Source organism: Rhinoraja longicauda, chromosome 43 (genome assembly GCF_053455715.1).
Source record: "Rhinoraja longicauda isolate Sanriku21f chromosome 43, sRhiLon1.1, whole genome shotgun sequence".
Lineage (NCBI taxonomy): Eukaryota > Metazoa > Chordata > Chondrichthyes > Rajiformes > Arhynchobatidae > Rhinoraja > Rhinoraja longicauda.
The window spans coordinates 6,068,484-6,090,894 of record NC_135995.1 but is presented as its reverse complement, the minus strand read 5'-3'; the positions used below and the strand labels follow the sequence as shown (position 1 = coordinate 6,090,894).

General features: G+C 47.6%; 2 protein-coding genes across 4 annotated transcripts in view; both read right to left on the bottom strand.

The window, feature by feature from the left end:
* The window catches only part of LOC144612204 (myelin-associated glycoprotein-like), a 760,913-nt gene that overhangs the window by 636,935 nt on the left and 101,567 nt on the right, over positions 1 to 22,411 (bottom strand).
* LOC144612091 (histone-lysine N-methyltransferase PRDM9-like) lies at positions 1,480 to 20,411 on the bottom strand. 3 transcript variants are annotated; one of them, XM_078431645.1, is made up of 5 exons: positions 20,300 to 20,411; positions 17,601 to 17,773; positions 16,767 to 16,834; positions 8,067 to 8,257; positions 1,480 to 3,191 (listed from the first exon to the last, which is right to left on the bottom strand). In XM_078431645.1, exons 3-5 carry the CDS (start codon positions 16,769 to 16,771, stop codon positions 2,620 to 2,622), a joined length of 768 nt encoding a protein of 255 aa, XP_078287771.1. In that variant the 5' UTR covers positions 16,772 to 16,834; positions 17,601 to 17,773; positions 20,300 to 20,411; the 3' UTR covers positions 1,480 to 2,619. The 3 variants fall into 3 exon arrangements, with proteins under 3 accessions (XP_078287771.1, XP_078287772.1, XP_078287773.1); XM_078431646.1 differs by having other exon boundaries at positions 17,601 to 17,869; positions 20,300 to 20,390; XM_078431647.1 differs by having other exon boundaries at positions 17,601 to 17,881; positions 20,300 to 20,371.

Below are 22,411 nucleotides of genomic sequence, written 5' to 3'. Positions count from 1 at the left end.
TCTCCCTCTCTCTGTGTAATGTTACTCACTCCCCCTCTCCTCCTGTACTGTTATTGTGGGAAGAACTGACCTGTTGTGTCTTGTGATGAACATGGGCAGCACGGTACTGTGGGAATAGAGCGGCACGGTGGTAGAGTTGCTGCCTCACAGCTTACTTCTGCGGTGAGGAAGAGACCGTGTACCATTTGTGCTTACAGTGTGAGAGGTTGCAGCCCGTGTTCGAGTGTCTAAAGGGGCTGCTCCCCAAGTTTTGGCTCCATTTTAGTCCTGTGCTCCTGATTTATGGGCACCCGGTACAGAGGGGGAGAGGGTCGGTGGAGTCTCCCTGTCAGTCTGCTCCTGGGCCTGGCCAAGATGGCCATTTGCGGGTCCAGGCAGCGGGTAGTCGACGGCCGCACCGGGGTCGGCTACCTGCCCCTCTTCTGGGCCAACGTCCGTGCCCGCGTGTCCCTGGAGAGGGAACACGTGGTGTCCACGGGCCGCTGGAGGCCTTCCGTGAACGCTGGTCGCCGCGGGACGTCGAGTGTATTATTGATAAAGTTGGCAATGTATTAGTTTGATGTTTGTTTGTTTGTAAACTGCCAATATCGGCAGCCTTTGATCGTGTTACCCTTTTGTATGTTTGTTTTGTTTTCTGAATAAAAGCTTTTGTATATATTTTAAAAAAGAGACCCGAGTTTGATCCTGACTACAGGTGCTGTCTGTACGGGGTTTATACGCTATCTCCGTGACCGCGTGGGTTTTCTCCGGGTGCTCCGGTTTCCTCCCACACTCCAAAAACGTGCAGGTTTGTAGGTTAATTGGCTGCAGTAAATTGTCCCTCATGGTGTAGGAGTGCTTGTGTGTGGGGAGATACATGGTGATTGCTGGTCAGCGTGGACTCGTTGAGACAAAGGGCCTGTTTCCACGCTCCATCTCTAAAGCCTAAAATAAAGAATACTTAATTCCAGTGAAGTTTCCTATCAGTGCAAGACTAAACTGTTTAAATGTTGGGATAGTCCCTGCCTCAACTACCTCCTCTGGCAGCTTGTTCCACATATCCGTGGGCTGAATGGCCTAATTCTGCTCCGATCACTTATGACCTTTGTCAGCTTGACGGCAGCTGAATCCAATCCCCTCCATTAGAGTCGGAAGACGGGTCCCGACCCGAAACATCGCCTATCCATGTCCCCCACAGATGCTGCCTGACCCGCTGAGTTACTCCAGCGCTGTATATTTTATTTGTAATCCAGCATCTGCACTTCCTTGTGTCTTCCCTCCATTTCCTGATGCTGCCCTCGCCCTCCCTCCCGCCCGCACTCACCGGGGTCCCACACACACACGCACTCGTCGCCCACCGCGGGAACCTCTCGGCGGCCGGAGGAGCAGGGACCATGTCACAAGCGCATCGAACACAGACTGGGGAAACAGCTTGCATGAGCCGCGTGTGTATTGATGCAGCGCTGCAGAGGGTGAAGCCGGCCGGCTGAACAAAGAGCATAAATACTGGACGGTGCATGTGTGCAGGCGCTGCAGCGGCAGGGGTGGAGAGCCGAGCGCTGGAAAGGTTTGGTGATGAGGCAGGAGGGGATTACACAGTGACCAGCGCCGTACGTCCACTGAGCCGCTGTACTTCCCATCAGCAACAACAGGGAACATGATGCACGGAGCTCCCAGGAGTTGATGCCATCGCCATTAAAAATACTCTTCAATCACATTGATTCACAACACAATTACTTGAATAACATGACAATAACATGAACAGATTTAGCCGGGACAACGTGGGTGCTGGTTAATCGCCTCACACAGAAATATTTAAAATACAATGCAAAATGAAACAAATTAAAACACATTTCAGGTCTCAAACATTCGTTAAATAAATTACATCAATCAGCATCTAACGATTCAATTTACAAACTCACCTTCTGCTTATACTTCGAACAACATTCCAGTGTCAGCATTTTAGTGATCACCACTTCAAGAAATCTCACAGGAATAAAGTGAAACCTGCAGGGACCAGCAGTTTGATCAAAGTAACCGGAGCCCACGCAACAGAACGGTTCTCCTGACTTGCGGCAACAATAAAAGTGGTTAATTTATTAATCGCCGTGTTGATGAACTCAGTGCGATAACCAGACTGCATCACGACAGCCCCGATCCGAGCGATCCCGCAGTCACAATAACAATCTAATTAAGATAGAGCTCTTAAGGATAGCGGAGTCAGGGGGTACGGGGAGAAGGCACAAACAGGGTACTGAGTGAGAATGATCAGCCATGATCACATTGAATGGTGGTGCTGGCTCGAAGGGCCGAATGGCCTACTCCTGCGTCTATTGCCTATCCCAGTGGGGGCAGTCTATCCCAGTCGGAAGATGCAGTCGAGAGAGGGTCGGACATGCAGCAATGATACCCGTCCCTGGTCCCCAATTCACACAGGGAGTGGGAAACCACGGACCCATCCCTTCTACCCCAGACTTCTCCACACAAAGTATCACCAAAAAGAGGGAAATACAGCAAGTACCAATATTGATACTGTTTGAAAACATAAATAATTACTTAACGTAGTTCAAAAGGAAATAATTGAAATAAAAGAAATTAAATAATATAAAGGAAATTATAACACTGACAATTGGTGAACTTTTACTGTTCAACACAGGGTCTCAGGTGAACAGTGAAAGCTGCTGCGTCCTTGAAGACATTCCCACACACGGGGCATGTTTCAAGGCAGGTGTGAGCTTTCTGCTGATAGAGATAAGAAAAGCTCTTCCCACAGTCCGAACATGTGTACGGCCTCTCTCCGGTGTGGGTTCCCTGGTGTTTCCAGAGGTCCCCTGCCTGTGCAAAGCTCTTCCCACAGTCAGGACATTTGTACGGCCTCTCTCCGGTGTGGGTCCGCTGGTGTAGGTGGAGCTGCTCTGCGCACGTGAAACACTTCCCACATTCTGCACATTCATGCCGTCTCTCCGTTATTCGTCCTTGAATATCACCTGACTTCCTTATAACCCTCCTTCCGTCAGTTGGTGTGAACAGACTCTGCCCACATTTAATTTGTGGATCTGTGTTCAGTTTGGAGGAAGAAGGTTGTCCAGCTGACGTTGGTCTGGAGGCTTCAGGATGCCTTCTTACGTGCCTTGGAAGGAACTCCACCGTGGTGAATGCTACAGTGCAGTGAGGGCAGGGATGACAGTCTCCTTGGGTCACGCCGTCTACCGCTGGAGAAGGAAACAGAAATGATCACTTTCAGCAAAGAATCCACGCTCTGATTTGGAAGACAGATTAGTAAATGCTTCAGTGTTAACGGAGCTGCTCGGAGATGTTAATTCAAATAATTTACCGGCGTGACTAGTGAAAGATTGTGGGGAGGAGGGATTTATCAATCACTAGATGATTCTGATAAAGACTCAAGGGGGATGGAATCTGTCTTTGATATACCCCAAGGAACAAGGTACACATCAATGTTTTTAAGAATTCTTCTAACCCAGTGTGATAACTGGTTTGTTAAAATGGGCAAATGAAAACCAAAGTGCAGATGTCAAATAACATGATGAGCTGGGAGTTGCTGAGGACGACAGCAGGGCAAAGGGGCTGACTGCATCTTTGTAAATGCTCAGTGATTCAGCGTGAGGTTCTCCAAGGATGTTTTGAGTAAAATCAGTGCATCACAGTTTTTGTGCTTCTGACACCTGCGACATCATTCAGCAGTCTCCATCACAGGCTGACCTCTATTACAAACCCACTGACTCCCACAACTACTTTGTTTACACTTCTTCCCACCCTGCTTCCTGCAAAGACTCCATCTCCTACTCCTAATTCCTCCGTCTACGCCGCATCTGCGCCCAAGATGAGGGGTTCCCTACCAGGACATCTGAGGTGTACTCATTCTTCAGGGAATGAGAGTTCCCCTCTCCCATCATGGATGAGGCCCTCACTCGTGTTTCTTCGGTACCCCACAGCTCTGCCCTTCCTCCCCTCTCCCTAATCGCAACAGAGACAGAGTCCCGCTCTTCCTTTCCTTTCACCGCATCACCCCTCGCATACAACACATAATCCTCCACCATTTTCGCCACCTCCAACGGTATCCCACCACTAGTCACATCTTCCCATCTACACCCCTTTCCTCCTTCTGCAGAAAATGATCCCTCCGCAACTACCTGGTTAACTGGTCCCTTCCCACCCAAACCACCCCCTCCCCAGTTACCTTACCTTGCAGAAGATGCAACATCTGCCCCAATACCTCCTTCCTCGAATCTCCCAGGCACCCCAACAGTCCGTTCAGGTTAGGCAGAGGTTCACTTGCACCTCCTCCAACCTCATTTACTGTATTCTTTGTTCAATAGACTATAGACAATAGGTGCAGGAGTAGGCCATTCGGCCCTTCGAACCAGCAGCACCATTCAATGTGTTCACGGCTGATCATTCTCAATCAGTACCCCGTTCCTGCCCTCTCCCCATACCCCCTGACTCCACTATCTTGAAGAGCTATCTAGCTCTCTTGAAAGCATCCAGAGAATTGGCCCCCACTGCCTTCTGATGCAGAGAATTCCACAGATTTACAACTCTCTAACTTAAAAAGTTTTTGCTCATTTCCGTTCCAAATGGCCTACCCCTTATTCTCAAACTGTGGCCCTGGTTCTGGACTACCCCAACATTGGGAACCTGTTTCCTGCCTCTAATGTGTCCAATCCCTTAATAATCTTGTATGTTTCAATAAGATCCCCTCTCATCCTTCTAAATTCTAGTGTATACAGGCCTAGTCACTCCAGTCTTTCAACATATAACAGTCCCGCCATTCCGGGAATTAACCTAGTGAACCTCTGCTGCACGCCCTCAATAGCAAGAATATCCTTCCTCAAATTTGGAGACCAAAACTGCATACAGTACTCCAGGTGTGGTCTCACTAGAGCCCTGTACAACTGCAGAAGGACCTCTTTGCTCCTATACTCAACTCCTCATGTTATGAAGGCCAACATTCCATTGGCTTTCTTCACTGCCTGCTGTACCTGCATGCTTCCTTTCAGTGACTGATACACTAGGAGTCCCAGATCTCGTTGTACGTCCCCTTTTCCTAACTTGACACCATTCAGATAATAATCTGCCTTCCTATTCTTACCACCAAAGTGGATAACCTCACATTTGTCCACATTAAACTGCATCTGCCATGCATCTGCCCACTCACACAACCTGTGCATGTCACCCTGCATCCTCATAGCATCCTTCTCACAGTTCACACTGCCACCCAGCTTTGTGTCATCTGCAAATTTGATAATGTTACTTTTAATCCCTTCATCCAAGTCATGAATGTATATTGTAAATCGCTGCAGTCCCAGCACCGAGCCTTGCGGTACCCCACTAGTCACTGTCTGCCATTCTTAAAGGGACCCATTTTTTTTCCAACTCTTTCCTTTCTGTCTGTCAACCAATTTTCTACCCATGTCAGTACCCTACCCCCAATAGCATGTGCTCTAATTTTGCCCACTAATCTCCTATGTGGGACCTCGTCGAAGGCTTTCTGAAAGTCAAGGTACACTACATCCACCGGCTCTCCCTTGTCCATTTTCCTAGTTACATCCTCAAACAATTCCAGAAGATTAGTCAAGCATTACTTCCCCTTCGTAAATCCATGCTGACTCAGAACGATCCTGTTACTGCTACCCAAATGCTCCGCAATTCCGTCTTTTGTATTTGACTCCAGCATCTTCCCCACCACTGATGTCAGACTACCTGGCCTATAATTTCCTATTTTCTCTCTCCCTCCTTTCTTAAAAAGTGGGATAACATTAGCTACCCTCCAATCCACAGGAACTAATCCTGAATCTAAAGAACATTGGAAAATGATCACCATTGCGTCCACGATTTCTAGAGCCACCTCCTTATGTACCCTGGGATGCAGACCATCAGGCCCTGGGGATTTATCAGCCTTCAGTCCCATCAGTCTACCCAACACCATTTCCTGCCTAATGTGAATATCCTTCAGATCCTCCGTCAGCCTAGGATCTCTGACTACTAGAACGTCTGGGAGATTGTTTGTATCTTCTTTAGTGAAGACAGATCCAAAGTACCGGTTCAACTCGTCTGCCATTTCCTTGTTCCCCATAATAAATCCCCTGCTTCTGCCTTCAAGGGACCCACATTTTTCTTAACTATTTTTTCCTCTTCACGTACCTAAGGAAGCTTTTACTATAAGAAGATAACTGCAGATGCTGGTACAAATAAAAGGTATTTATTCACAAAGTGCTGGAGTAACTCAGCAGGTCGGGCAGCATCTCGGGAGAGAAGGAATGGGTGACGTTTCGGGTCGAGACCCTTCTTCAGAAGTTTTTACCATCCTCCTTTATATTATTGGCTAGCTTACCTTCGTACCTCATCTTTTCTCCCCGTATTGCCTTTGTAGTTATCTTCTGTTGCTCTTTAAAAGAGTCCCAATCCTCTGGCTTCCCGCTCTTCTTTGCTATGTTATACTTCTCTTTTATTTTTATGCTGTCCTTGACTTCCCTTGTCAGCCATGGGTGCCTCTTACTCTCCTTAGAATCTTTCCGCCTCATTGGGATGAATTGATCCTGCAACTTCTGCATTATTCCCAGGAATACCTGCCATTGTTGTTCCACCGTCTTCCCTGCTAGGGTCTCCTTCCAGTCAAATCTGGCCAGCTCCTGCCTCATGCCTCTATAATCCCCTTTGCTATACTGTAATATTGACACTTCCGATTTTCCCTTCTCCCTCTTAATTTGTAGATTAAAACTTATCATATTATGATCACTGCCATCTAATGGCTCTTTTACCTCGAGTCTCCTTATCAGATCAGGTTCATTACACAACATTAAATCCAGAATTGCCTTCTTCCTAGTAGGCTCCAGTACAAGCTGTTCAAAGAATCCATCTCGGAGGCACTCCACAAACTCCCTTTCCTGGGGTCCAGTACCAACCTGATTTTCCCAGTCTACCTGCATGTTGAAATCTCCCATAACCACCGTAGCATTACATTTGTGACATGCCAATTTTAACTCTTGATTCAACTTGCACCCTATGTCGAGGCTACTGTTTGGGGGCCTGTATGTAACTCCCATTAGGGTCTTTTTACCCTTACAATTCCTCAGTTCTATCCATACTGATTCTACATCTCCTGATTCAATGTCACCCATTGCAAGGGACTGAATATCATTCCCTACCAACAGAGCGACCCCACCCCCTCTGCCCACCTGTCAGTCTTTTCGATAGGTCATATACCCCTGAATATTCAGCTCCCAGCCCTGGTCCTCTGGAGGCCATGTCTCTGTAATTCCCACAACATCATACTTGCCAATGTCTAACTGAGCCTCTAGTTCATCCACTTTATTTTTTATACTTCAAATACACTTTAACTTTGGTATTCACCTCCCCTCTCACACCGATCACCATTGGCCCTGACCTTACTCTCTTATCCCATCTTGAACTTTCCTTCCCATTTATTCGAGAGTCTTTTGCAATATTTCCTGTATCAAGATGTGGACTTGTATACATCGGCGAGACCAAACCTAGACTGGGCGATCAGTTTACTGAACACCTTCATGCAGTCTGCCTGAACCTACCTGATCTCCTGTTTGCTAAACACTTGCATTCTCCTTCCCATTCCCACACTGACCTTTCTGTCCTAGGTCTCCTCCATTGTCAGAGTGACGTTAAACGCAAATTGGAGGAACAGCATCTCATATTTCGCTTGGGCACCTTAAACCCCACTGGTATGAATATTGATTTCTCTAACTTCAAGTAACCCCGACATTCCCTGTCTCTCTATCCCTCCCCCACCCAAGTCGCACCAGCTTCTCATTTTCACCCAACAAACAGATAACAGAGGCCTGCTTCCTTTATTATCGTAACTTTTTTGCATATCTTTCATTCATTGTTCTTTTTCTCTACATCACCTTCCATATCTCTTGTTTCCCTTTTCCCTAACTAGTCTGAAGAACCGTCTCGACCCAAAATGTCACCCATTCCTTCTCTCCAGAGATGCTGCCTGTCCCGCTGAGTTACTCCAGCATTTTGTGTCTATCAGTTCCTTCCCACACATTTAAAGTTGGCCTGCAGTTCCCCGATTTGTGCAGAATCCTCACGTTTTGGGTCTTGGTTTGACATCCACATTGTGGTCCATGTGATTCCCAGCTCCTTGGCATAGTCATCACCGTACCAGACCAGCAACTCGCAGTGAGGAGGAACCGGCTTGCAAGTCCTGTAGTAAATGTTGCCCCAGTGCTGGAAGGCAACAAGGTTCTGTTCCTCCTCCTTTCTGGCACAGTTCACAAATCTGCAACACAACAAGCACAGATAGAAGGTACAACAGTCACTTAAAATTATAAGTGAACACAGAACGTAAAGTGTATCAGCAAATTCTGTTGAATGGGAGATGTCCCCAGCCATGGCCCAAATTCAACCTTAAATATTGTACACCCTTTGTCAGCACACTGCTGAAGGAAACTTGAACTTTGTTTCTCTTCCCACAGATGCGGCCTGACCTGAGCAGTATTTCCAGTACTTTGTGTTTTTATGTTTACCTTGTATTACTGTTGTTGTTATTGTATTGTTGATTACTTTCTATTTATCTGCATGTTATTGCGTTAACAGACTTGTTAAGCTGCAGGAAGTTAGAATTTCATTGTGGAACAATTAAACACTGTTGACCCGGGCTGTGTTATTTACAGGGAGGCAAAGACAGAGCAGCTGTGATGCAGCGAGGCGTGAATTGAGTTATTCTTCTCTTGGAATATTGGCTTCACGGAGATACCACAGATTTTAACATCAAGACCTGATTTTAAACTGTGGCATCAGTCTCCCAGTCACAGATCAAGACATGACAGGCTGAATATTTGATGCAAAGTTTTGCAGCATCAGGTGACATTCCAAGAGCACGAGGCTTGAGATAGGAGTTGTGGGTCATGGAGTGATCCAAGGAGAAAGGCTGGTTTAGGCAAGGAAAGCATCGCCCAGACAGAATGCTGATTCTTTCTGGATTAATGAGTAAAATGGAATATTTTCCTTCCCCGAGTCCCGTATTTCCCATTTACCCCTCTTTTAAACTAAATAGTGGGGGGAGTGGGGGGTGTCAAATGGGATAGACAAAGATGGATTTGAAGGGAAAGAGAGTATAGGAAAAGTTAAGACACCAGAATTAACGGGACAGAAAGCTCACAAAGGGATAGGAGAGAATGGCCAAGTGTAATAGGAATCGGTGTGAAAGGTGAGATGAGTAATGGATTAAAAGTATTATATATGAATGCGCAGTATAAGAAATAAAGTGGATGAGCTTGAGGCTCAGTAAGAGATTGGTAGATATGACATTGTGGGGATTACAGAGACATGGCCACAGAAGGATCGGGACTGGGAACTGAATATTCAGGGTTTATAGGTCCTATAGAAAGGACGGGCAGGTGGGCAGAGGAGGTGGGGTAACTCTGTTCGTCAGGGATGAAATTCAGGCCCTTGCGAGGGGTGACATAGGGACTGACAATGTAGGGTCACTGTGGATAGAGTTGAGGAATTGTAACGGTAAGAAGACACTAATGGGAGTTATCTGCAGGCCCCCAAACAGTAGCCTGGATGTAGGGTGTAAATTGCAACAGGAGTTAAAACTGGCATGTAACAAATGTAATGCCATTGTGGTTATGGGGATTTCAATATGCAGGTAGACTGGGTAAATCAGGTTGGTTCTGGACCCCAAAAAAGGGAGTTTGTAGAGTGTCTCCGAGATGGATTCTTAGAGCAGCTTCAACGGAGCCTACCAGAGAGAAGGCAATTCTCGATTTAGTGTTGTCCAGATTTAATAAGGAAACTCGAGGTAAAGGAACCGCTTGGAAGTAGTGACCATAATATGATTAGTTTTAATCTGCAATTTGAGAGGGAGAAGTTTAAATAAGAAGTGTCAGTGTTGCAGTTAAACAAAGGAGACTATGAAGGAATGAGAGAGAAGCTGTCCAACGTCGACTGGAAAAGGATCCATGCAGGAATGTCGGTGGAACAGCAATGGCAGGAATTTCTGGGCATAATCTAGAAGATGCAGGATCATTTCATTCCAAAGAGGAAGAAAGATTCTCAGGGAGTAAGAGGCAACATGGGAAGTTAGGGATGAAATAAAACTAAACGAAAAGATGTAAAACATAGCAAAGAGTAGCAGGAAGCCAGAGGATTGGGGAACTTTCAAAGGACAACAGAAGGTAACAAAAAGGGCAATACAGGCTGAAAAGATGAAGTACGAGGGGAAGCTGGCCAGGAATATAAAGAAGGAAAGTAAAAGCTTCTTTAGGTATGTTAAGAGAAAAAGATTAGAAAAGACAAACTGTGGGTCCCTTGAAGGCAGAAACGGGTGAAATTATTATGGGTAACAAGGAAATGGCAGAAGTGTTGAACTGGTACTTCGGATCTGTCTTCAATAAGGAAGACAAACAATCTCCCAGATGTACATGAGGACAGAGGATTTGGGAGACAGAGGAACTGAAAGTAATTTGCATTCGACAAGAAATTGTATTGGGTGGACTGATGGGATTGAAAGCTGATAAATCCCCAGTGCCTGGTGGTCTGCAACCCATGGAACTCAAGGAGGTGGCTCTTGAAATCATGGACGCATTGGTGATCATTTCCCAATGTTCAATAGATTCATGATCAGTTCCTGTGGATTGGAGGATAGCTAATGTTATCCCACTTTTTAAGAAAGGAGCGAGAGAGAAAATGGGGAATTAGAGACCAGTTAGCCTGACATCGGTGGTGGGGAAGATGCTGGAGTCAATTATTAAAGAGGTAATAACGGCACATTTGGATAGCAGTTAAAGGATTGGTCCATGTCAGCCTGGATTTATGAAAGGGAAATCTTGCTTGACTAATCTTCTGGAATTTTTTGGGGTTGCGACAAGTAAAATGGATGGAGAGCCATTGGATATGTAGACTTTCAGAAAGCCTTTGATAAGATTCCACACGGGAGGTGGCTGAGCAAAATTAGAGCACATGGCCTTGGGGTAGGGTATTGACAATTGACAAGGGTTTGAAAAGTCCGGGAGCAGAGCAAGGACGCCCGTTGGCTGAGAAGAAAAGTAAGTGTTAATTGCAGTGGAAAAGGCAGTTTAAAAAGAGTGCCAAGAGGACGCTAGTAGTCAGTTTGAAAAGTCGGCGATTGGTAAATTGGCCATTTAAGTAATTTAGTGACTGATATAAGCAAGGCTTGCACAAGGGGTGCAGCCCTGTCCGGGTGCAGCCCTGTTGAGGGAAGTGCCCTGTGAGAAAAGTGCGAGTCTTTGGCTGCGAGTCTCCGGCGAGGAGGCTGAGGTGAGGAGGTTACGCTTGTTTGTTGAGCCGGAATTGTTTTTGACACCGAAGTGATGGTGCACAAGTTGGCGCAGTGTGTTTCCTGCAGGATGTGGGAAGGTAGAGACACTGCTGGAGCTTCTGGAAGCTACACCTGCAAGAACTGTGTCCAGGTGCAGCTCCTGACTGGACGTGTGGCAGAGTTGGAAAAGCAGCTGGTTGACCTCAGGGCCATCCGGGAATGCGAGTTTCCTGGACAGGACCTACTGTGAGGCTGTCACGCCAAGGGTCCAGGTCGAGCGAAGGTGGGAGACCGTTTCAGGGGGGAGCGAACGTGGACAACAGGAGACCCCGGGGCCTGTGCCTATTGCAAACAGGTACACCCTATTGGGAACTGTTGGGGCAGAAGACGCTTCCAGTCCGAGCGGCAGTCGCGTTGGCGGTTCTATCCCAGGCAAGGAAACCCGACCGGGGAGGCCGAAGTCAGGAAGAGCCATAGTAGTCGGTGACTCCATTGTCCGAGGTACGGACAGGAGATTCTGTGGCGACAGGCGGGAGTCGAGGATGGTTTGTTGCCTCCCTGGTGCCAGGGTTCAAGACATCACGGAGCGGCTTCAGAACATCCTAGCGAGGGAAGGTGATCAGCCGGAAGTAGTTGTGCATGTGGGCACAAACGACGTCGGGAGGAAGAGGAAGGAGATACTGCAGCGTGAGTTTAGGGAGTTAGGAAGAAGACTGAGAAGCAGGACATCGAGGGTGGTTATCTCTGGACTGCTGCCTGTCCCTCGTGCTGGTGAGGGCAGGAACAAAGAGATCGGGGATATGAATGTATGGCTGAGGGGCTGGTGCAGGGAGCAGGGATTTAGATATCTGGACCACTGGGATCTCTTCTGGGGTAGGGGTGACCTGTACAAAAGGGACGGGTTACACCTTAACAGCAGGGGGACCAACATTCTGGCAGGCAGGTTTGCTAGTGCTACAAGTGTGGCTTTAAACTAAGTAGTGGGGGGAAGGGGTTGACAAATTGGGAATATGGAGATGGAGTTAAAGGGGAAGCGAATACAGGAGAAACTGTAAAGGACTCTCGTATGAATGGGAAGGGAAGTTCTAGAAGGGATATGAGAGTAAGGTCAGGGCCAATGGTGACCGGTGTGAGAGGGGAGGTAAATACCGAAGTTAAAGTGTTGTATTTAAATGCGCGAAGTATAAGAAATAAAGTGGATGAGCTTGAGGCTCAGTTAGACATTGGCAAGTATGATGTTGTGGGAATCACTGAGACATGGCTACAAGAGGACCAGGGCTGGGAGCTGAATATTCAGGGGTATACAACGTACAGAAAAAACAGGCAGGTGGGGAGAGGGGGCGGGGTAGCTCTATTGGTGAGGAATGATATTCAATCCCTTGCAAGGAGTGACATAGATTCAGGAGATGTAGAATCAGTATGGATAGAGTGAGGAATTGTAAGGGTAAAAATACCCTAATGGGAGTCATCTACAGGCCCCCAAACAGTAGCCTCGACATAGGGTGCAAGTTGAATCAGGAGCTAAAATTGGCATGTCACAAATGTAATGCTGTGGTGGTCATGGGAGATATCAACATGCAGGTAGACTGGGAAAATCAGGTTGGTAATGGACCCCAGGAAAGAGAGTTTGTGGAGTGCCTCCGAGATGGATTCTTAGAACAACTTGTACTGGAGCCTACCAGGGAGAAGGCAATTCTGGATTTAGTGTTATGTAATGAACCTGACCTGATAAGGGGACTCGAGGTAAATGAGCCATTAGGAGGCAGTGACCACAATATGATAAGTTTTACTCTCCAAATGGAGACTGAGAAGGGAAAATCGGAGGTGTTAGTATTACAGTATAGCAAAGGGGATTACAGAGGCATGAGGCAGGAGTTGGCCAAAACTGACTGGAAGGAGGCCCTAGCAGGGAAGACTGTGGAACAGCAATGGCAGGTATTCCTGGGAATAATGCAGAAGTTGCAGGATCAATTTATCCCAAAGAGGAAAGATTCTAAGGGGAGTAAGAGGCACCCGTGGCTGATAAGGGAAGTCAAGGACAGCATAAAAATAAAAGGGAAGAAGTATAACATAGCAAAGAAGAGTGGGAAGCCAGAGGATTGGGACTCTTTTAAAGAGCAACAGAAGATAACTAAAAAGGCAATACGGGGAGAAAAGATGAGGTACGAGGGTAAACTAGCCAATAATATAAAGGAGGATAGTAAAAGCTATTTTAGGTATGTGAAGAGGAAAAAATAGTCAAGGCAAATGTGGGTCTCTTGAAGACAGAAGCAGGGGAATTTATTATGGGGAACAAGGAAATGGCAGAAGAGTTGAACCGGTACTTTGGATCTGTCTTCACTGAGGAGGATACAAACAATCTCCCAGATGTTCTAGTGGCCAGAGATCCTAGGGTGACAGAGGAACTGGAGGAAATCCACATTAGGCAGGAAAAAGTTTTGGGTAGACTGATGGGACTCAAGGCTGATAAATCCCCAGGGCCTGATGGTCTGCATCCCAGGGTGCTTAAGGAGGTGGCTCTAGAAATTGTGGACGCATTAGTGATTATTTTCCAATGTTCTATAGATTCCGGGTCAGTTCCTGTGGATTGGAGGGTAGCTAATTTTATCCCACTTTTCAAGAAAGGAGGGAGAGAGAAAACGGGAAATTATAGACCAGTTAGTCTGACATCATTGGTGGGGAAGATGCTGGAGTCAATTATAAAAGACGAAATTGCGGAGCATTTGGATCGCAGTAACAGGATCGTTCCGAGTCAGCATGGATTTACGAAGGGGAAATCATATAACATATAACCATATAACAATTACAGCACGGAAACAGGCCAGTTTGGTCCTTCTAGTCCATGCCGAACACTTTCTCCGACCTAGTCCCATCTACCTGCTCTCAGACCATAACCCTCCAATCCCTTCCCATCCATATACCTATCTAATCGTGCTTGACTAATCTACTGGAATTTTTTGAGGATGTAACTAGGAAAATTGACAGGGGAGAGCCGGTGGATGTGGTGTAACCTCAACTTTCAGAAAGCCTTCGACAAGGTCCCACATAGGAGATTGGTGGGCAAAATTAGAGCACATGGTATTGGAGGTAAGGTACTGACATGGATAGAAAGTTGGTTGACAGACAGAAAGCAAAGAGTGGGGATAAATGGGTCCCTTTCAGAATGGCAGGCAGTGACTAGTGGGGTACCGCAAGGCTCGGTGTTGGGACCGCAGCTATTTACAATATACATCAATGACTTGGATGAAGGGATTAAAAGTACCATTAGCAAATTTGCCGATGATACAAAGCTAGGTGGCAGTGTGAACTGTGAGGAAGATGCTATGAGATTGCAGGGTGACTTGGACAGGTTGTGTGAGTGGGCGGATGCATGGCAGATGCAGTTTAATGTGGATAAGTGTGAGGTTATCCACTTTGGTGGTAAGAATAGGAAGGCAGATTATTATTTGAATGGTGTCAAGTTAGGAAAAGGGGACGTACAACGTGATCTGGGTGTCTTAGTGCATCAGTTACTGAAAGGAAGCATGCAGGTACAGCAGGCAGTGAAGAAAGCCAATGGAATGTTGGCATTCATAACGAAAGGAGTTGAGTATAGGAGCAAAGAGGTCCTTCTGCAGTTGTACAGGGCCCTAGTGAGACCGCACCTGGAGTACTGTGTGCAGTTTTGGTCTCCAAATTTGAGGAAGGATATTCTTGCTATTGAGGGCGTGCAGCGTAGGTTTACTAGGTTGATTCCCGGAATGGCGGGACTGTCATATGTTGAAAGACTGGAGCGACTAGGTTTGTATACACTGGAGTTTAGAAGGATGAGAGGGGATCTTATCGAAACGTATAAGATTATTAAGGGGTTGGACATGTTAGAGGCAGGAAACATGTTCCCAATGTTGGGGGAGTCCAGAACCAGGGGCCACAGTTTAAGAATAAGGGGTAGGCCATTTAGAACAGAGATGAGGAAAAACTTTTTTAGCCAGAGAGTTGTGAATCTGTGGAATTCTCTGCCTCAGAGGGCAGTGGAGGCTACTTCTCTGAATACATTCAAGAGAGAGCTAGATAGAGCTCTTAAGGATAGCAGAGTCAGGGGGTATGGGGAGAAAGCAGGAACGGGGTACTGATTGAGAATGATCAGCCATTCTGGCTGGCTCGAAGGGTCGAATGGCCTACTCCTGCACCTATTGTCTATTGTCTATTGACATGGATAGAGAATTGGTTGGCAGACAGGAAGCAAAGAGTAGGAATAAACAGGTCATTTTGAGAATGGCAGGCAGGGGCGAGTAGAGTGCCGCAAACTCAATGCTGGGACCGCAACTATTTACAATATATTTTAGTGATTTGGATGATGGAATTAGAAGTAACACTAGCAAGTTTGCACATGACACAAAGCTGGGTGGTAGTGTGAACTGCGAAGAGGATGTTAGGAGGTTGCAGGGTGACTTGGACAGGTTGAGTGAGTGGGCAGATGCATGGCAGATGCAGTATAACATAGATAAAAGTGAGGTTATCCACTTTGATGGCAAAAACAAGGAGGCAGATTATTATCTCAATGGTGTCAGATTAGGTAAAGGGCAATTGCAATGAGACCTGGGTGTCCCTTGCACACCAGATGCTGAAAGTAAGCGTGCAGGTACAGCAGGCAGTGAAGAAAGCTAATGGCATATTGGCCTTCATAACAAGAGGACTTGAGTATAGGAGCAAAGAGGTCTTTCTGCAGTTGTGTAGGGCCCTGGTGAGACCACATCTGAAGAATTGTGTGCAGTTTTGGTCTCCTAATTTGAGGAAGAATGTCCTTGCTATTGAGGCAGTGCAGCATAGGTTCACGAGGTTAATCCCTGAGATGGCGGGACTGCCACATGAGGAAAGATTGGGCTTGTATTCACTGGAGTTCAGAAGGATGAAAGGGGTTCTGGACAAGCTAGATGCAGGAAAAATGTTCCCAATGTTGGGGGAGTCCAGAACCAGGGACCACAGTAAAGGGGAGGCCATATAAAACTGAGGTGAGAAGAAACATTTTCACCCAGAGAGTTGTGAATTTGTGGAATTCTCTGACACAGAAGGCAGTGGTGGCCAATTCACTGGATGAATTTAAAAGAGAGTTAGATAGTGCTCTAAGGGCTAGTGGAATCAAGGGATATGGGGAGAAGGCAAGCACAGGTTACTGATTGTGGATGATGAGCCATGATCACAGAGAATGGCGGTGCTGGCTGAAAGGGCCAAATGGCCACCTCTTGCACCTATCTTCTATGTTTCTTTCCCCTCACTTGACTAGCTTTTTTCCCCGCCCCACCTCTCTTTTCCAGCTTTATTCCCTTATACTCCATCAGTCTGAAAAAAAGTCCCAACCGAAACGTTGTTTGTTGATTCCCTGCACAGATGCTGCCTGACCCACTGAGTTCCTCTCACACTTTGCTTTCACTCCAAGATTCCAGCATCTGCAGTCTCTTGTGTCTCCTTTTGTAAATAACCCAGTTATTGCTTATTATTATGATCAGCGTTAGTCTTTCCTTACCTCATCCAGTTCGATTTAGATTCATCCTGTGCATCAATGTATTCAGTGTCATTGTTTGCCTTACTGATCTATAAAAAGATACTTGATTAAAAACAAAACACATTGATAAAGAAAACAAAAGTGAAGCTTACAGTTCCCAGTATTATGCCTTCAACTAACTACTACTAAACCTATTTTACTTGATTACACTTTTATATCAGAACACTCCAAAATTCCCGCGAATTAAAACACATGGCAAAGAATCTCTAAGAATATAATAAACATTTTGCACAATTTCAAGGAGATTTGTCGGGTTGTAATAGGTTCTTTAATTTTGGTAATGTCACTGTGCTAATGATCTCTGATGGTCAGAAATGTTCAATACATTCTCAAACAAGGAGGTCAGACATCAGGGTGAAAGAGGAGCAGCAGAACAGGAAGGAGATGGAGCACTGATTCAGCTCAGAGATTGGGTGAGGGAGAGGGATGCCAGTCTGAGCAGTAAAGTGAGAATCACTGGAACAGGACAAAGAGCACAGACTCTTCAGTCTTTATTCAAATTGACAACCACATGAAAATGGAAACATGTAATTAAGAATCTAAGTTACAGAAAATATTTTCAGTTAGCTTCAAACTATTTCTTTATTGGTAAGAAACTTGATGACTCTGATTAGAATGCAAAATAATTCAGCTACAAAAAAATTGTAATAAAAACTGATATTCAGGAGATACCCAGCAAGGCAGGCAGCATTCGTGGAGGATAAAACACAACTCACATTTCAGGATGATGATATTTCATCAACAAATGTTATCAAACCTGCTGAGCATTTTCCATGAACTATTGGAGTCACTTACCACCCATGAATATCCACTGGTAGCTTCTTCTTCACTTGAAACCTCTCCTCCATCGGGTCCAAAAGGTACACCCCTGGGAATAACCTTCCCTTAATTCCAGATGCCAAGATCGGCTTTACGAATTTTGGATGTGGCAATGCCGAGACCTTCCGGAAGAGTTAAACGAGCTCTATCTGGGCAATTGGAATCAACAACAGTGTCCTTCATGAAGACTGGTGGGCTATGCACAGGGTATTCGTCAATAAAAAATGTCCCGCAGGCTTCATAAACTAAAACGGAAACTGCAAAATTAAGAACTAATCAGGGTGTTGGCGTTACTGAAAATGCTTGTTGATCCACAAAAGATGTTATCTTATTAAAAGTATTTCAGAACATAATACGACCATGATGTAGATGCTGTGCAGAAGATCTTGGCAAAATTACCTTTTCTAAAATTACTCTCTATGGAAGCATTGAAAATGTGAGAGATTAATAGTGGCCGATTTGTGAAAAATCCGTTCATGATGTTTGTCGGTCACCATGAATATCTTCGGGGTAAGATGCCGCTATTTAATTCAAAATGGCTGCGGTGTTGAACTGTATGGATATTTATAAACATCAAGAGAAAAATCATGACCACGGAATATAATTTTGCATTTAGTAATAACAAGCATGATGTAATGCAGAGAGTATGTTTAATGGTAACAGTGCTGTGGCGCATGGAGTTAACTCCAAGAAAAGTGTTTTGAAGGATAAAAGTAAGTCTATTATGTGAACTAATGAAGCATTTGTAACAAGGCAGATGAATTAAGACCAGAGACATAGAAAATAGGTGCAGGAGTAAACCACTCGGCCCTTCGAGCAAGCACCACCATTCAATGGCTGATCATCTACAATCAGTACCCCGTTCCTGCCTTCTCCCCATATCCCTTGATTCCGCTAGCCCTAAGAGCTCTATCTAACTCTTTTCAATGCATCCAGTGAATAGTCTCCACTGCCGTCTGAGGCAGAAAATTCCACAAATTCACAACTCTCTGGGTGAAAAAGTTTTTCCTCATCTCTGTTCTAATGGCCTACCCCTTATTCTTAAACTGTGCCCCCTCGTTCTGGACACCCCCAACATCGAGAACATGTTTCCTGCATCTACTGTAGCTTGTCCAATCCCTTAATTTTATATGTTTCTGTATAAGATCCCCTCTCATCCTTCTAAATTCCAGTGAATACAAGCCCAGTCGTTCCATTCTTTCATCATATGACAGTCCCGCCATCCTGGGAATGAACCTCGTGAACCTACGCTGGACTACCTCAATAACAAGAATGTCCTTCCTGAAATTAGGAGACCAAAACTGCACACAATCCTCCAGGTATGGTCTCACCAGGGCCCTGTACAACTGCAGAAAGACCCTTTTGCTCTGAAACTCCAATCCTCTCGTTATGAATGTCAACATGCCATTAGCTCTCTTCACTGCCTGCTTTACCTGCATACTTACCTTCAGTGACTGATGTAGAAAGATACTCAGGTCTCGTTGCTCTTCCCCTATTCCTAATCTGACACCATTCAGATAATAATCTGCCTTCTTGTTCTTGCCAGCAAAGTGGATAACCTCACATCTATCCACATTATGCAGCATCTGTCATGCATCTGCCCACTCACACACCCGATCCAAGTTACCCTGCATCCTCATAGGATTCTTTTCATAGTTCACATTGCCACCTAGCTTTGTGGCATCTGCAAATTTGCAAATTTTATTTTTAATTCCTTCATCTAAATCATTAATAGAAATTGTAAATAGCTGCGGTCCCAGCCTGGCGAACCAATTTTCTATCCATGTCAATACCTTACCCCCAATACCATGCGCTCAAATTGTGGCCCCTAATCTCCTGTGTGGGACCTTGTCAAAGGCTTTCTGAAAGTCCAGATACATTACATCCACTGGCTCTCCCTTATTCATTTTACTTGTTACATCCTGAAAAAAATTCCAGAAGATTAGTCAATAAAGATTTCCCTTTCATGAATCCATGCTGACTTGGACCGATCGTGTTACTGCCATCCAGATACACTGCTATTTCATCTTCAATAATTTATTCCAGCATCTTACCCACCACCGATGTCAGGCTAATTGGTCAATGGTTCCCTGTTTTCTGTACTAGGTATATAAGGGCAAGGTTTTGGGCGCGAAGCCTTTCCAGCAGACTCGCCCAGCCTGATAACTGAGAAATAAACCGAACGCCCCAAAATACCCGGCTCCTCGCCTTTATTTCGGGCCTCTCTCGACGCGCCACATTGGTGACCTCGACGGTCCATTCATAGTAGGATGGACATACGATGGAAAGCCGACCGTCCGTCCAGCTCGCAGGCCGACCAGGCCGCAGCTGTCGACGCGGTAGCCATCAAGCTCCCGATTTTCGGGACCACCCGGGCTCAGTTCCAGCTGCGGGGCAACACAACGGATGACACCCGTTTTTTCCACCTGGTGGGAGCCCTTGACCAGGACACGGCCGAAGAGGTCACGGAGTTCCTCCAGGACCCACCGGCCCACGATAAATATAAAGCCCTTAAGGAGCTGCTGCTCCAAACCTACGGGCTAACCCGAATGGAGCGGGCCGAAAGGCTCCTCCACATGCCAGGCCTCGGTGACCGGCGCCCATTTAGCCTCCTGAAGGAGATGGTCGCGTTGCTCGACGGGCACAGACCGTGCCTGATGTTTGAATACACTTACCTGCACGTGCTGCCGGCCGACATTCGCCTGCAGCTCACAGACGCCTGCTTTGTTGACACCCGGGCCATCGGCAGGCGCGCGGACGCGCTATGGGCGGCGCGCCGTGATGACGTCGGCGCCAACGTCACTCGAGGAGCGCCCGATTTTCTCCGGTCGGGCGGGGGAGCTGTGGAAGGAGTGACAGCTATGCCCCGGAGGCCTGCGAGATTGCCCCCGGTGGCCATCGCGGGTCCTGCACCTGCAAATGCACCTGCAGTCCCACACCCCAGCAGGCTCCAGCCAGCACCAGTCGGAGGCACTGGTGTTATTACCACCAGCGCTGGGGTGCTACAGCCCGACAATGCCGCCAGCCATGCACGTTCCCGGGAAACGCCGGGGCGGCTGCCAATAGTCCCCGTGGCGGCCGGCCAGATTCACCGCCTTTTTCGCCTGGGATCGGCGCTCCGGGGGCCGCTTCCTCGTGGATTCCGGGGCGGAGCTGAGCGTCCTGCCCCCTTTGCTGCTGGACATTCGTTCTGGGAAGCAGGGCCCATCCTCACCGCTGCAAACGGGAGCCACATTCGGACTTATGGCATCCGCACGGTCCACATCGTTTTCGGCGCCAGTCATTTCATGTGGCAGTTTACCATCGCCGACGTCTCCCAGCCGTTGCTCGGGGCTGACTTTCTGCGGGCTCATTCTCTCCTGGTGGACGTCAGGCAGCAGCGCTTGGTCCACGCCGCCACGATGGAGCCCATTGCGTTGCGGCTGAATGAGCCCATTGTACGCCCGCTGTCGTCCGTGGACTCCGATTTCGCTCGGGTTCTGGCGGAATTCCCGGATATTATGGCCCCGCAATTCCGGTCGTCGACCCCCAAGCATGGGGTGGTCCATTATATAGTAACTACCAGCCCACCCCTCCATGCACGAGCACGCCGACTGCCGCCTGAGAAGCTATGCCTGGCACGGCAGGAGTTCCGCACGATGGAGTCCTTGGGGATCGTCCGCCCTTCCAACAGCCCATGGGCATCCCCACTCCACATGATCCCCAAGGCAAACGGGGGCTGGAGACCTTGCGGGGATTATCGGCGGCTGAACGTCGCTACCGCCGAGGACCGATACCCCGTGCCCCACGTCCAGGACTTCAACGCCCACGCAATCGTCACGCCGTTCGGACTGTACGAGTTCATATGGATGCCGTTCGGCCTCCAGAACGCCGTGCAGGCATTCCAACGGTTAATGGACGGCGTGTGTCGCTGGCTGGATTTCCTGTTCGTCTGCCTCGACAACATCTTGGTAGCCAGCCGCTCGCGGCAGGAGCACTGTGCCCACCTCCGGCAGCTCTTTCAGCAGCTCAGCGAGCATGGGTTGGCTATCAACCTCGCCAAGTGCCACTTCGGCGTGGCCACAATTGATTTTCTCGGCCACCCTGTGTCCTCGCAAGGCGCGGTTCCCCTGCCGGCCAAAGTCGATGCCATCCGCCGGTTTCCCCGTCCGTCCTCGGTGCGCGGTCTGCAGGAGTTCATCGGCATGGTGGCGTTTTATCACCGGTTCCTGCCATCCGCAGCCCACATCATGCGGCCGCTTTACGAGCTGCTGGTGGGGAAGCATAAAAACGTCATGTGGACCGACGAGGCGGTAACAGCTTTCGACGGCGCGAAGGAGGCCCTGGCTCGGGCTGTGCTGCTGGTTCACCCACCGACAGACATTACGGTGGACGCCTCAGAGTCGGCAAATGGTGTCGTACTGCAGCAACTGACGGACGGGGGTTGGCGCCCCCTGGCCTTCTTCAGCCGCCACCTCAACAACGCCCAGAGGAAGTACAGCGCATTTGACCGCGAGCTCCTAGCTCTATACCTGGCCGTGCGCCACTTCCGCTATTTCCTGGAGGGCCGCCCGTTCACCGCATACATGGACCACAAGCCGCTCACGTTCGCCCTGGCAAAGGTCTCCGACCCATGGTCCGCCCGACAGCAGCGCCAGTTGGCGTACATCTCTGAGTTCACCACTTCCATCCGCTTCATCGAGGGGAAGGAAAACCGGGTGGCCGACGCGTTGTCTCGCCCCGCCATCAATGCCGTTTTAGAAGTGGCGCCCGGTATTGATTATTCTGCCCTGGCGGAGGCCCAGCTA